General features: G+C 35.9%; 1 protein-coding gene across 1 annotated transcript; it reads left to right on the plus strand.

Annotated features, from left to right (window-relative positions):
* Positions 1-339: 339 nt before the first annotated feature.
* On the plus strand, positions 340-7,406 carry LOC100264317 (probable protein S-acyltransferase 22). The gene is made up of 9 exons (XM_002268380.5): positions 340-883; positions 975-1,088; positions 2,523-2,933; positions 3,257-3,325; positions 3,408-3,479; positions 4,066-4,194; positions 4,430-4,510; positions 4,814-4,996; positions 5,985-7,406. Exons 1-9 carry the CDS (start codon positions 842-844, stop codon positions 6,780-6,782), a joined length of 1,899 nt encoding a protein of 632 aa, XP_002268416.1. The 5' UTR covers positions 340-841; the 3' UTR covers positions 6,783-7,406.
* The last annotated feature ends 6,235 nt before the right edge of the window (positions 7,407-13,641 follow it).

Consider the following 13,641-nt stretch of genomic DNA (forward strand, 5'->3'; position numbering starts at 1 on the left):
TATGAATGAAACTAAAAATGTAGTATATCCAAAAGCTCCTTTCCACTTATGGATGCAGGTAGATATTTTTTATTCTGTAAATACAGAAAGGGAAAAACAAAATAGAATGGATGAGGGAAAGGCAAGGGTTGAAGAAAGGGGTGGAATGGGAAAATGGAAAGTGGGGTGGTGAGGGAGTGGTGGTAGCAATTATAAAAGTAAAACCAAACAACTGTCTGTTGCACTGACCTGTGACACATGATTTGCCCATGGAAAAAGGTATCGCTAGAAACAAGAAAAAAGAAAAAGGTGGTTGTATGGTAATTATAGGCTTGAAAAGAAACCCCACACCCTTCTTTCCTCTCCTCTCTCCTCCTCCAGAGCTGACAGGTCTTTGCCTCTGTAAAAAAAAAAAAAAAAAAAAAGAAAAAAAAAGGGGAAAAATGCCCTCAAGAAACCAGAAAACCCCCTACCCAAATCCAAATCCAAAGGCTTTTTTGTTTTGGTCTCACTCCTTCCATGACCTCTCTCCCCAGAGTCTATGATTGAGTGAACCAGACTGTCCATCCTTCCTTCGCCACACCACTATATCACTCTTACCTTCTATTTCCTGCTTTTTTCAGAGCCTTTTCTCTCTACTTTTCTCTCTTTCATAAGACCTTGTGGAAAAAATGTTGCACCCTTTGTTGGGTTGGGTGTTCTACTGTCAACTAGTATTCCCCATTTTTCCCCAGAAAATGAGGGAAAGTGAAGCAAGTATATGTTAAAAAGGGAAAGAGAAGCAAACCCAAGTTATTTTCTCTTCTTTTTCTTTGCTTTTTTGGTTCTCTTTTCCTTGTAGGTTGAGGCATTCAAGGAGGAAATGAGGAAGCATGGATGGCAGCTCCCCTACCATCCTCTCCAGGTATTTTGAAAAAAAAAAACTCTAATATAATTTTTTGTTCTCCTTTTTGTTGTTTTGAATTTCATTTTGGGTGCTTCTTCTCTATATGCAGGTGGTGGCTGTTGCTGTATTTCTGGCATTGGGATTTGCCTTCTATGTGTTCTTTGCCCCTTTTGTTGGCAAGAAGATGTCTCAGTATGTTGTGATGGGGGTCTACACTCCTCTTGTAAGCTGTTTCCTCTTTTTTCCTTGTCCATTTTTATATGTATTCTGTCTTTGTTTGATGCGTTGAGTTTAGATCTGTGTTTTTTGTTGCTCGTTGGCTTCTGATTCATCTGTTTGTTCATTTAATCAGATAAGCGGGTTCTCTTCCTTTTCTCAGTTTTTATTTATTATTTTTCAAAATCCAGAGATCTTTTCCAGTGAGCCTTAATCTGTGACTTTAGCTGATAAGGGCAAAATGGTTGCTTCTTGCTTGTCTTTTAGCATTTTCCTTTATCTATTAGGCGCCACAGGTTTCAAGCTTTCTGGATTCGGCTTTGGTCCATCAAAAGATTGTATTTTATTCTTTGTTTTGATTTTGAAAAAGTAAATAAGTGTTGATTTTTCTCTGTGCAGCTGAATCCTTACTTCTTTGCCACCCCCTATTAAGACATTGGGCTGTTTGATAAAGTGACTCCTGTACTTTTTTACTAAATCTGTTTGCTTATGAAGGAATAAGTTCATCTGGCAGAGATCCCAATGCCGCTAGCCATCACACCAACTTATACGCTGCCTTGCACATATTTATGGAGCAGAACTTGAAAGACAATTTTGTGTTGAAATTGTTTGAGTTTTAATTTTCAAATCCCAGTTGACTTCCTGATTGCCATTTATTATCAGTCAAGTATTCCTCTTTGTTTTCTTTGATAATCTTGGAGACTGGAGGGGAAGATGTGATTTCTTTTTCTTTGTTTGTCTTTTGGTTTTTGGAATATTGTGAAATGTTCAGGATAGTGTCAATGGAATCTGATCAGAAGATAGAAAAAATGTTATTGCAGCTAAAATCAGGATGTGTCAATATCAAGTTCCTCATTTTGTAGAGCACCCTTGTTATTTCACAGAAAATATACAACTAGTGGCTTCAAATGTTATGTGCTGTGCATTTTGGATGTACATTGGGAAATATATGTTACAAGGGGATGGTATATCCTCTTGTTCAAGCTTAATCAATAACTTGTCCAAGCAGTGGCTCTAAAACAGTGTGACTCACTCTGTTATAATCATCTTGAATTAGTGATACCAGAACACTCAAATTGGATTTTACTGGCTGTTCATCAAAGTGAACTCTTTGTTTTGGAAGTGTTCCTGACAATTTGATTGCTTCTCTGGGAGTGAGTGAGAAAGCAGATGTTGATATATTTTGTATTGAGTTCTCTGATAGTCTCATTTCGTAGTGTTTGCATGCAATGAAGATTCTAATTAAAATAACTGAAGGTATGCCTAAAACATTTGGGCTCTCTATAGATGAACACATTTGTGGTACATGGTTAAGAATAGTGAATCATGAGAACTTGAAGCACATTCTATTGCTTTTTATTTTGTATATTTAAACTCTTGCCCATTTTGAATGTGTCTTCTTCCCCTAATGGAACTTCAATATATCTCTTTTTCTTCTCAGATTATATGCGTCTTTAGCCTATATGTTTGGTGTGCGGCTGCCGATCCTGCAGACTCAGGAGTCTTCAAGTCCAAAAAATATCTAAAGATTCCAGACAATGGAAAACATAACCGACCCAAGGAATCTAAACTAGGTGGGGAATCAACTTCATCAATAAATGATGCCAATGCTGCAACAACTGGACAGAAGCCTGTGGATGAGGATGTGCTGGGTATGAATGCAACTACAGGCAATATCACTTCTGAGACTGAAAGAAAGAATGCACCATCCAATCATTCGTCTTGTTTCACGGGTTTATTGGTATTCATTCCTTGTGCTTTCTTATGCAACTGCTCAAGTTCACAAGAAGAATCTTCCGAGCAACAAATGAGCGAAGATGGCATGTTCTATTGCAGTTTGTGTGAAGTGGAGGTGTGCAGAAGCGTTTGACATCAACATTCATAATCACATTTGATTTACTTTCTGAAATCCATAATGAAGAAGCTAAATGTTAGCCTGGTGGATCTTATTGAGGTTTAGATGGCATGCACAACCTGGGTGTTCCATTTTATAAACCCACTAAGGATATTTCTTATTTTGTTGAGAAACCTGATTGCATGACCAATCCAACCGACATTTGAGCTGTGCTAACACCTACTGGGCTGGAGTCCATCTCATCACCTATATATAAGTTTTATTTCATGTTTTTTCTTTGTTTATATATGTGGGCAGGTCTGATAATTATTCTGTTGCAGGTTTTCAAGTACAGCAAGCATTGTAGAGTTTGTGACAAATGTGTGGATCATTTTGATCATCACTGCAGGGTATTCCAGATTCTTGATTTGGTTGCAACTTTCAGGATTTTTAAACAATATCTCTAATTATTTTCGATCCATGGTTTTGCAGTGGCTCAACAACTGTATAGGGAAAAAGAACTATAGACAATTTTTTGCACTCATGGTTTCTGCCCTTCTCTTGGTAAGCATAAGCATCTATCCCTTGTCTTAGAATCTTCAGTGGACCTACATCCTTCAAACATTATCTTTTTCTTGAATCAAGTATTGGCCCTCAACTGATTTTGAGTTTGATTAGATCTTGGAGTACCTCTATTCCTGAATCCATCTTGTCCTATCTCTCTCCAGCCTTGTGTAGACATCTCTATCCTTGCCATTTTGAAAAAATTCTTTGAAATTCTCAAGGAACCCTGAATAGCATCCATCTGGCCTACAATTCTATTAGATGACAGATTACATGCAAATGTTGTGATAAACTTCAAGCCCCAAACTCCCAAGCTATCCTGGAAACTTCAGACTTACTGCAAGGATATCTTTCTCTCTATATTCTACTGCTTGATTTATCTACATTGGCTTCCATATTTCTTTTCCTGGACATTTCCTTGTTGGCTTCCCAAATCTGGTATTTACTACTTTCATACCTGCAACTGACATGCCAGAACCTGAAGATCACCTCCAAGAGTAAGCATTTTATTTTCAAGTCATTTTCATTTTAATTGATTATTGACAGGTATATACATGGTTTGTGCACCTTGGGCTTGAGCTTGCAGCTTGTTCTTCAATGGTTGACTGGAATCCTTGTACTGATCTGCTGTTTTCTTGAGCGGAAGAGATTCTCTGTGGATATCACCTCCAAGTTGGGCAGCAGCTTCTCCTTGGTGCCGTTTGTTATTGTGGTGGTGAGTGTTTTATTTCTCTGACTTCCCCCTTTTGAAGAGATTATTTGTTTTCCACTCTGTTGTTTAATTTGCTGAACTGTAACTTATGGTTAAAGAATTATTGAATTGGTAATATGTTTAATCTAACTGTCTGGGTAATCAGTAAGTGATGGGCTTATGTTGATTCAACTTAGCAAATTGGAGACCAGCATGACTCTTGTTTCTTACTAACAAAATTAAGCCTACCTTGTAACAGGCAGTGTGCACCATTTTGGCTATGATTGCAACCCTACCACTTGCTCAGCTATTCTTCTTTCACATTCTCCTCATAAAAAAGGTAAGCTTTCAGTCAGTTGTAAATTCTGATCATCTGAATTGCAATTTAGTTTCAAAAATTAATTTAGCAGAACAACGTCTGTCTGCTGTGCTCTTTTTTTTGAGTACTAGGTGGCATATTTTATATTACTACATCCATCTTTTTCATTTTCGTCTTACATTTTTGGAGTCCTGGTAGTTTTGAGGTGGGTTAGTGGTTTTTTCAGTGTTTGGTGTTAGATCACATTCGCTTGCTCCATGAGTTGGGATGACAATGTTAATTGAGTGAGATATGACTTCTGAACCTTTAACTCTTGTGTCACAGGGAATTAGCACATATGATTACATCATAGCTCTAAGAGAGCAGGAGCAACAAGGAGTTGGAGGTCAGCAGAGTCCCCAAATGTCTCCTGCAAGCTCACTTACTGGGTTAAGCAGTGCTAGCTCCTTTACAACTTTCCACCGAGGTGCGTGGTGTACACCTCCACGCTTGTTTCTTGAAGATCAGGTATTCTAATCAATCCACATTTTGTATAGGTGATAAATTGACCTTCTGGTGGAAGCTTATATGTATACTATGTGCATGTTCTGTCCAAAAGTTCTTATGATTTATTGCTAATTAATAAGCTATAGTCAAACAGTGAACCTTATCCTAGAGTGCTTATTGTCTTCCTGTTTCCAACCTTGGTAATAGCTATTTTGAACTAGATACAATAATCTAACCAGGTTCATTTTGGCATATTATAAGTGGGACCAAGAGCTGTTGCCAGCTATCCTGCAACACCTAGAGTCATGGGATGTTAAACACTGTATCATGAATAGATTTCGCATTTGGATTTCCATAGCTTCTGGATTTGCAGGTTTCTAGTGTAAAATGATGCTGAACCTCTTGTTATGATAGAAAACAATAATATGGTTCACTTTTGCTCTTCTTGTTGTCTCTTGAGGGAATGTGCTAATTTAAGCCAGCGTTCTGAGAAAAATAGATAATTTAATTTTACATGCTTAGAAACAAAGAAAAAAAATCATTGCAAATGGCCTAGAAAAATAGATTTGAAATAATTATTTTGATGTGGTTCTTACCTAAACCCATCCAGAAAATTTGCATTGTGAATACAATTATCCTTTTGTCATTATTGGGGGAATCGAATGCTGCCGAGGCTATTTAATTGAAGTCTGGTTCTTTGGCATTTGCAATTTTGCTGTGAACCTCAAGGAACCATACCTGACTGCAAAGGGATTCTTCAGTCATTTCTCCAAAAAAACGATGTAGGTCTGTTGTTGAAACACACTTTTCTGGTGAAATGATGATCATGTTCATTGCACCATTGTGTTCGTTGTTATGATTTGATACTGGTGATCGCAATGATCACAGAAAATTCCTATATGAACTTATCCATTAAATTCTGGTGTCAAATCTAATTAAAAAGCTCAATAGCTCAAAATTGTTTGGTATTATTATCTTGATGCTATAGTAATTTCTGGTTTTCTTCCAGTTTGATGTGGTTCCTCCAGACACTGGATCAGTTAGTTCATTAGGGAAAAAGGTGGTGGGAGATGAACCAATCAAGAAAAAGAACCCTGGTGCAGTAAAGATTAGTCCATGGACATTAGCTCGTCTAAATGCAGAAGAAGTTTCAAAGGTTGCTGCAGAAGCAAGAAAAAAGTCAAGGATTCTGCAGCCTGTTGCAAGACGGGAAGCACCATTTGGACTAGAAACTGACAGCAGCTTTGGCAGTAGTGGCCGCAGGATGGTGCCAAGGCCTGAGAACAATAGAAGAAGAACTAATAAGCGGGTACGTCTCCCAGTGGAACTACCCCTTGAACCCCTGACAAAGGTTTCAGCAAGAACTGTTGATAACAATAAAAATGATGTGATCACTGAGACATCCACAAGTTTAGCTCCTCTTCAGCTGGAAGCACGGAGTGCTTTCCGAACAAGCCGTGCCATGTCAAGCACTGGTGGGATTGTTGCTTCTTCTCCTGAGAGCAGTTTAGACTCACCTGATCTCCATCCATTTCGGGTCTCATCATCAGGAGCTGAAGAAGCAAGGCGGCTCACAGGTCTATCTGCTGCTGGTGCAGCTGCTCAGAAGGGAATCCCATTGTCTAGGTCAACAAGTGATGGGTATGAAGCATCTGGTGGGGAAGACAGTGATCGAGTTCCTTCCAGGACCGTTCATAGGTTGACAAACTGGAGTAACTTTCTTTTTAACTCTGATCCAGTTGAGAGGGTTGGAACATTGAATGCCTCGGCATCATCAAGTCAGGCTAACATGATGAGAAAGCTTTGAACTGGTGGAATGATTGGATTTGATCACTTAAATATTATGGAGAAAAGTTTAAGATTATTTCATTTGTGTGCCAAGGCATATGGAGAACCAATTTACCATCCTCAACTTTGGTGGATTGACGTGGCCGATGGTTTTGAGATCTTGGAATCAAAGGTCTGACAGAAGACAATGATAGGCTGTAAAGAAATCTTAAAATTCAGGTTTCAGTCATAGAATATGCTTCGTCCTTTTGTTTTTTTTGTTTGAACTTCATTGCGTCTGGTCTTATATTCTTGCTGCCAAAACTTACCAGAAAGCAAGTCTGATGTATTGCTTGAAAAACTCATTTGTCCTCCCTGTGTTGGTTTCTGTTAGAGATGGGTTCCTGATTGATGGCTTTGGTTAAACCTCTACTGATGCTTGTTTCGGTCCTGAAGAAAAATTAAGAAACCTTGAGAAAATCCAATCTACTTCATCTTGTAATTGCTGCTGCGTTTCTGAACCTGTTTGTCACTTGTAATCTTTTACTAAATGATCTGTAACTCTAGCTTTGTTTTTGGCTCTCAATTGTATTTTTTAACATGGCTCTTCCAACGTTGACGGAATGAGGCTTTTCTGAGTTGATGATTTGTTTCTTTGGGTTGATGTTTTCTTTCACGCCTATTTGTATTTTGATCATTCTCGTAGCGCAAAATTGTGACGGGAAAGCTTACAATGGAGCTGATATACCATTTCCATTCAAAGCCTGACTGCGCTTTGATTGCATCTGGACCCAAAATTGAAGGCAGTGGCGTGGAGGCCGAGGGCCATCTCCGGAACAGCACTACCGAGCATTCGCTTGAACCTGGTGCAAGTAGTTTGGTTGGGAAACAAATTTCTTGGCATTTGTGCAATCTGGAGACAGGGACTCTGCCTACATGCCGTGTGAGAGAGCAGCGGCAGCCTGTTAGGGTGCATGAGAGAGGGAGTCAATGCCAAGGTCATACATCTTCACAAGAGCAGGTGGATTGGATTCTAACGCTGCAACCTCACACTACTTTTCACCATTGATTTTGTAAAGGGAGAACCACGGAATCATGCATCGTCTAAAAGTGAAAAATTATCAACATGCCAAAACTATAATGTAACCGTCCTCTCATCTTGATCTCAACTACTAGATATATATATATACACGACAATCCAATGAACTCATTATTGTTATCTATGAATAAATAAATAAATAAATAAATGGCATGTGGCAACTAACCGAGCCATATGATTTTTTTTTTCCTTTTGTTTTCTTCCTCCATCATTCCTTTGCATTTTTTAATGTGTTGTTTTCATGAAAATTTTTTAATTTCAATTTTTTTTTTCACAATTTTATCTTTTCATATTTATTGATTTTAATTTTTTATTGACACTTTAAACATAAAATAATATTATATTATAAATATTTAATGAGAACAAATTTAATATAAAAATAAATACAAAATGAATAAAATTTAGAAATTTAGAACATAAGTTTTTTTATATTTCTACTAAATAAAATGTTTATTTATTTTATAAATCTTATTACATTTTCATGTGATTCTATTATATATATTAAAATTTTAAATTTTAATGTGAAAATCTGATTATAGTTTTAGCTTTTTTGCTTATAAATCTAACTTAACTGTGATTTTAACTTTTTTTTGATTAAAATGTTTAATTATTTTTAATTAAAGAAGATAAAACTTGATTGTGGTTCTAACATTTTGGTTTACTAAAATTTTAATTTTTTTATTTATATAAAATAAAAAATAAAATAAGTTTTTTCATAAAAATTGTATTTAATCATTTACATTAATTTTCTCTTAATTTTATTAAAAATTAAAATTTTTATATACTAAAGTTGTGCATCGATCAACATAACTCTTGGAAAAAGAGAGTATCACTCTTTTATTAAAAAAGCACCACTTTTCTTTTCTTTTTCTTTTTTTTTTTTTTTTTAAATGAAAAAAGTATAATTGAAGTATGTTAAAAGTACCATTATGGTGGGAAGAATGTACCATGCTTCTTTGGTTTATTGTATGATACTACTTGTTAAGTGCTCGATGTCTTATGCAATGATAAAATAATGTGAATTGAGTAAATGCTATTGCACAATAACAATGATTGACACAATCTTTGAAAAAGAAGGTATCACTTTCTTATAAAAAAATACCATTGTTAAAAGCACCATTGTGTTAAATGAGTGGTACCAATTTTATATAAAATGGTACGATTGAAGTGGTTAAAAGTATCATCATGGTGAGAAGAATGTACTTGTAGACCCTCAATTTTGTCCCCTTAGCACATGCTTTTATGAGTCTTTACTACGTCTCCATTGGTGGTCATTGTTACTCACATTTTCATTATTTTCAAATCTATTTTGGAGATATATCTTAGAGGGATTAAGTGGATCCTTATCATGATTTTAATAGCCCTAGGTTTAGTTTATAAGTAGCTTAGAAGTGTTTCTTGGAGTTTAGTTTAGTTTGAGTTTAATTTAGTTTACAAGTAGTTTAAAAGTGTTCTTTGAGTTTAGGTTTAGTTTAGAAGTAGTTTACAAATGTTCTTTGAGTTTAGGATTAGTTTAAAAGTAGTTTAGAACTGTTATTTGAGTTTAGTTTGATTTAGAAGTAGTTTAGAAGTGTTTTTTTTTTTTGAGTTTAGTTTAGTTTGGTTTGAATTTAATTTAGTTTAGAAATAGTTTAGATTAGTTCCTTTAAGTTTGGTTTAGTTTAGAAAGTAAGTTAGATTAGTTTAATGAGGTTGGTTTAATCTAGTTAGTCTTAGACTAAGTTAGGGAGCTTTAGTTAAGAGCTTAGATGAGTCTAGTGGGTTTGGTTTAGAGTGAGATTAGGTGTTAGTTTAATTAGAGAGTTTTAGTAAGAATTAGATTAAGTGTGAGTGAAGGTTAGGGAGAGTTGTGTGTAGGTTAGTGGGTTGAGTGAAGGTTATGGAAAGTTGTGTGTGGGTTAGTAGGATGAGTGTAAGATAGGGAGAACTTAGAGAGCAAGTTTGGAATTCTAGGGGTGAAGTAGTGTAGTATAGGGAGGGCTTTAGAGAGCAAGTTAGGAATTCTCTAGAAGGCGGGTGAAGTGGTGTAGGTTAATAGTGGTTTGGAAGAGAATATAGGGGTAAGATAGTAAAAAAAGAGAGAAAAAAAGTGGTCTCTAGGAAGGAGCCTTGAGAGAGTGACATGAGAGGCTTAGAGAGAGTGTGAAGATATGGTGAGAGAGAGCATCTTTGACACAAAAAAAAAAAGAGAGAGAGAGAAGAGAAGAGATGGAAGATTCACTTATCAATGAATGAAGATCAAGTGGAATGAAGCTCCATTTATGAATAGGAAAACATCAATATATGCTCATTAATCTCCTTTGTTTTAATAATTTTTGGCATGTTCAAATTTAGAGTTGGGAAGGATGAAAAGGCCACTATTGATTTCTGATTTTTTTTTTTTTTTTGGTTAAATTGATTGATTGTTGTCATATTGAATTGTTGTTTGGTTTAGTGGATTTTTGGTTTCTATTTTAGATTGTTTGTGATCATTTTTTATGTTACCTAAGAAAGCCATTTGATATGTTAATGATAATTTGTTTAAAGTCTATTTTGAAATTGTGATTTTGATTTTTTTTTTTTAATTTTCATTTTGATATGTCACTTGGTGCCTTCCTATTTAGGACATTTTCACATGCCTACGCTAATATTGTGTTATGCTTAATTATGAATTTTTTATTTTCATTGATTGCTTGGTGATTTATTAACATGTTTAGAGTCTTTAAATTAATCTTTGATGCATGTTTAGGTTGCTAATAAAGCTAGGTACAACTGCATGTTGATCTTCACATTTCACACACTATTGCACATATTTAGCTTGAATAGGTGTTCTTTACTTATTTTCATTCCCTTGTTTGGTTGTGTTTGTGAAAAATTGTTTTCAAGACTTTCAAAAATGATTCTAAGGTTTTCAGAAATATCCATTCTTATTTTTAATATCCTCTTAGTTCCAAAGGCTCAAAATGAGTTTTCAAAAACATCAATGCTACCTTTTTTGAATTGGTATGCATTTCAAATTTGTTTTCAAATTGAATTGTGACCTTTCATGGGAATGAAATTTGGACATGACCTCTTATGGAGTTCTTTAATCATGGAAAATTTCATTCAAATTAAATTGGGAAGTGGTAGCTCCCTACATGTTTATTTTCAAGTTTTGAAATCTTATTTTTTCCAAGTAATAGCTTATCTCAATGTTCTATTTTGTACATTCGAGATTGATCTCTAAATTAAAATTAGAAGATGACATGTTTAATTCATAATTTATTTTTTCCTGATAGTACACTCTCTAAATTTAATTTTAGACACATGTATCACTTAATTTGGATTTTCCTAACATAAGATATAATTTTATCTTCAGGTACATTGTACACATGTTTTATTTTGGACATTCTGAATGTTAAATTGATTTTAAATATATTAAAAGTGTGTATTCTTGATTGAGAATTTTGCCAAGTGGTATCTCGACATCAAGAGGACATTAGTGCAGGTTATACTTTACTTAGGTGTGTTGTGTAAACTATGAAAGCAGCAACTTCAACTTTGGCTTGGCTTGTATTTAGTGAAGGCTTACTGGAACCAGCAGGTTCTCTCAATTGAACATTTTAAGGATATCTGTTCCGTCGCTTCAATAGATGTAATCTGCATGAGCTCTTCTTAGCATTCCAAATCTCAGATTCAGTCATCTATTGTAGACTCTCCATTTTGTCTCTTTAGCACATGTCTTTAAGTTCATTTCCAATACTCCATAGTAGTTCCTTGGTGGCCCATTACTACTCATACTACTTATATTTTCTGAGCCACTTTGGAAACTTTGGTTGAGGGGTTTATCCGGTTCCACATTATTACCTTGGCTGCCCTTCAAGTTTAGATTAGGCTTCATTTAGGTTCACTTTAGGTCACTTAGGCCCTATCATAAACACCATAGGCCCACTTAGGTATACTTGACCCATTAGGCACCGCTTTAAGCCCACTTAGACACCTTAGGCCCACTTAGATGCTTTGAGCCAATTTAGACACTTCATTGGGCTTGACTTTTCATATAATCTCTTCATCATTATTGCATGCATTTGATAATTATATTTATTTTGTTTATTCATTTTGTATTTTTACTTTTATTTATTTATTTATTTATTTATTGTTATTTTTTATTTACCTACTTAATAGAAAATTGCTTGAATTGTTTAAACTTTAAGTATGCATACAACCCCTTATTGAATGATGGAATTATATAATCTGGTCTCTTATTTTTCTCTTTCTTTTCTTTTAAATCATATTTTATTTTATTACCAATCTCATAATTTTCATTAGTTTCTTCTCTTTTCTTTTAATTTTTAATTTAATTTAATTTTGTTTTGCATGAGGAAATGGAATTACATAATTTGGGATGAGTAGCTCCTATGAAAGGAGAAAAATGAAATTGGTGAGGGCTGTCACGTGAGGAGGGGGTGTTTTCTTGAATTCAACACCAAAAGGGGAAGTTTATAGCTGCCGACATAGTTCACCCACCGCCACCAACATCAAGAAGCCCTTTTCTGAAGTTGCCCTCCAGACTCCCTAAAAAGGCCCTATTTTCCTTTGCCACTCTCAATCCTCACAGTGCTTCTAGCCTTCTCCTAAATTTTATGGGACTCAGTTGTCATTGAGCATCTAGCATCTTTGATGGAGTTGCATAATTTATTTAAGAAAAATGCTTAATGAACATTTGAATCTGGATAACCGGAAAGTGATTATGAGGTGTGTGTCTTGTGACAAAGCCAAGCATCAAGAAAAGAAACATGCAGACTCTGCAACGTCTACAAATATACATTCGCCTTCATGCATTCAGAACCACCAGTTTCAAACCCATTAGCCACCATCTTAAAACCTACTCCACCAAGTCCAAAAGCACCGGTGATGATGAATGGAACAATGCCTAGGAATCCGCTTGACTTCCTGAAGACCTCTTTGCCAAGAACAGGGCTCCCTAGGAGACTGATGTCAACTTCTCATCTTCAGAGTTTGCTATTGTTCTTTCGTCTGATGTTGATGCTGAGACGAAGGCATTTGTTGAGGACATGACTGAGAATTGGAATGAGAGGAGAAAAGGTCTTGAACTTCCTCTAATGGAGTTTTTGTTCTTTGTCTTCTTCTTTGTCTTCAGATGAGTTGTTCTCTTGATTTGGGTCTTCTTCGACGGTCAAAAGAGCCATTGAATTCGGGTTTTTCCAACTATAGAAACCTGAATTTTTTCTCAACAGCTTGTATGCAATTAGGGTTCTTCTCTTCTTGTTGAATGGGTTATCTTCCTTTTGAAAATCTGCCACTGTGTTCACGTCTAATAGATTCGAAAATGACTTTGATCTTCCCGTGAAACAATTCGACAACCCTCTCCTGAGAAAAAGAGAGAAAACGGTAGAGAAAATAATGGAAAAATCAGTTCATGGGAGTTGTTATGTTGATTAATTCTGTTTTTGTTTGTTTCCATGGAAAATGACGGGTTTTCGTCTGGAATTGACTTGATGGGAAGAGAGCCCTCTAGCGAACCTAGAGAACCGAAGCCTGTGTTAGTCGATACGATGTTGTTACCTCCACCACCGCTTGATGAAATGACGTTGTCCTCCTCGTCGTCCTCGTCCTCGTTGAGATTACCGAGTGAAGAAGTCTTCGACGACTCCTCTAGCTTCTTCGATTTGCTCAGAAACCCCCATTTTGTCTCTCTGGCTGGAAAAGTGACCCACCACCATGCCGCTACCGACGATGTGTTCACTTCTCAGCCAATCCCAGACATTCCCTCTCCTTCCCCGATCTATGTCTCTGATGGCGGATTCGCTACGAATGAGCG

This window comes from Vitis vinifera, chromosome 1 (genome assembly GCF_030704535.1).
Source record: "Vitis vinifera cultivar Pinot Noir 40024 chromosome 1, ASM3070453v1".
Lineage (NCBI taxonomy): Eukaryota > Viridiplantae > Streptophyta > Magnoliopsida > Vitales > Vitaceae > Vitis > Vitis vinifera.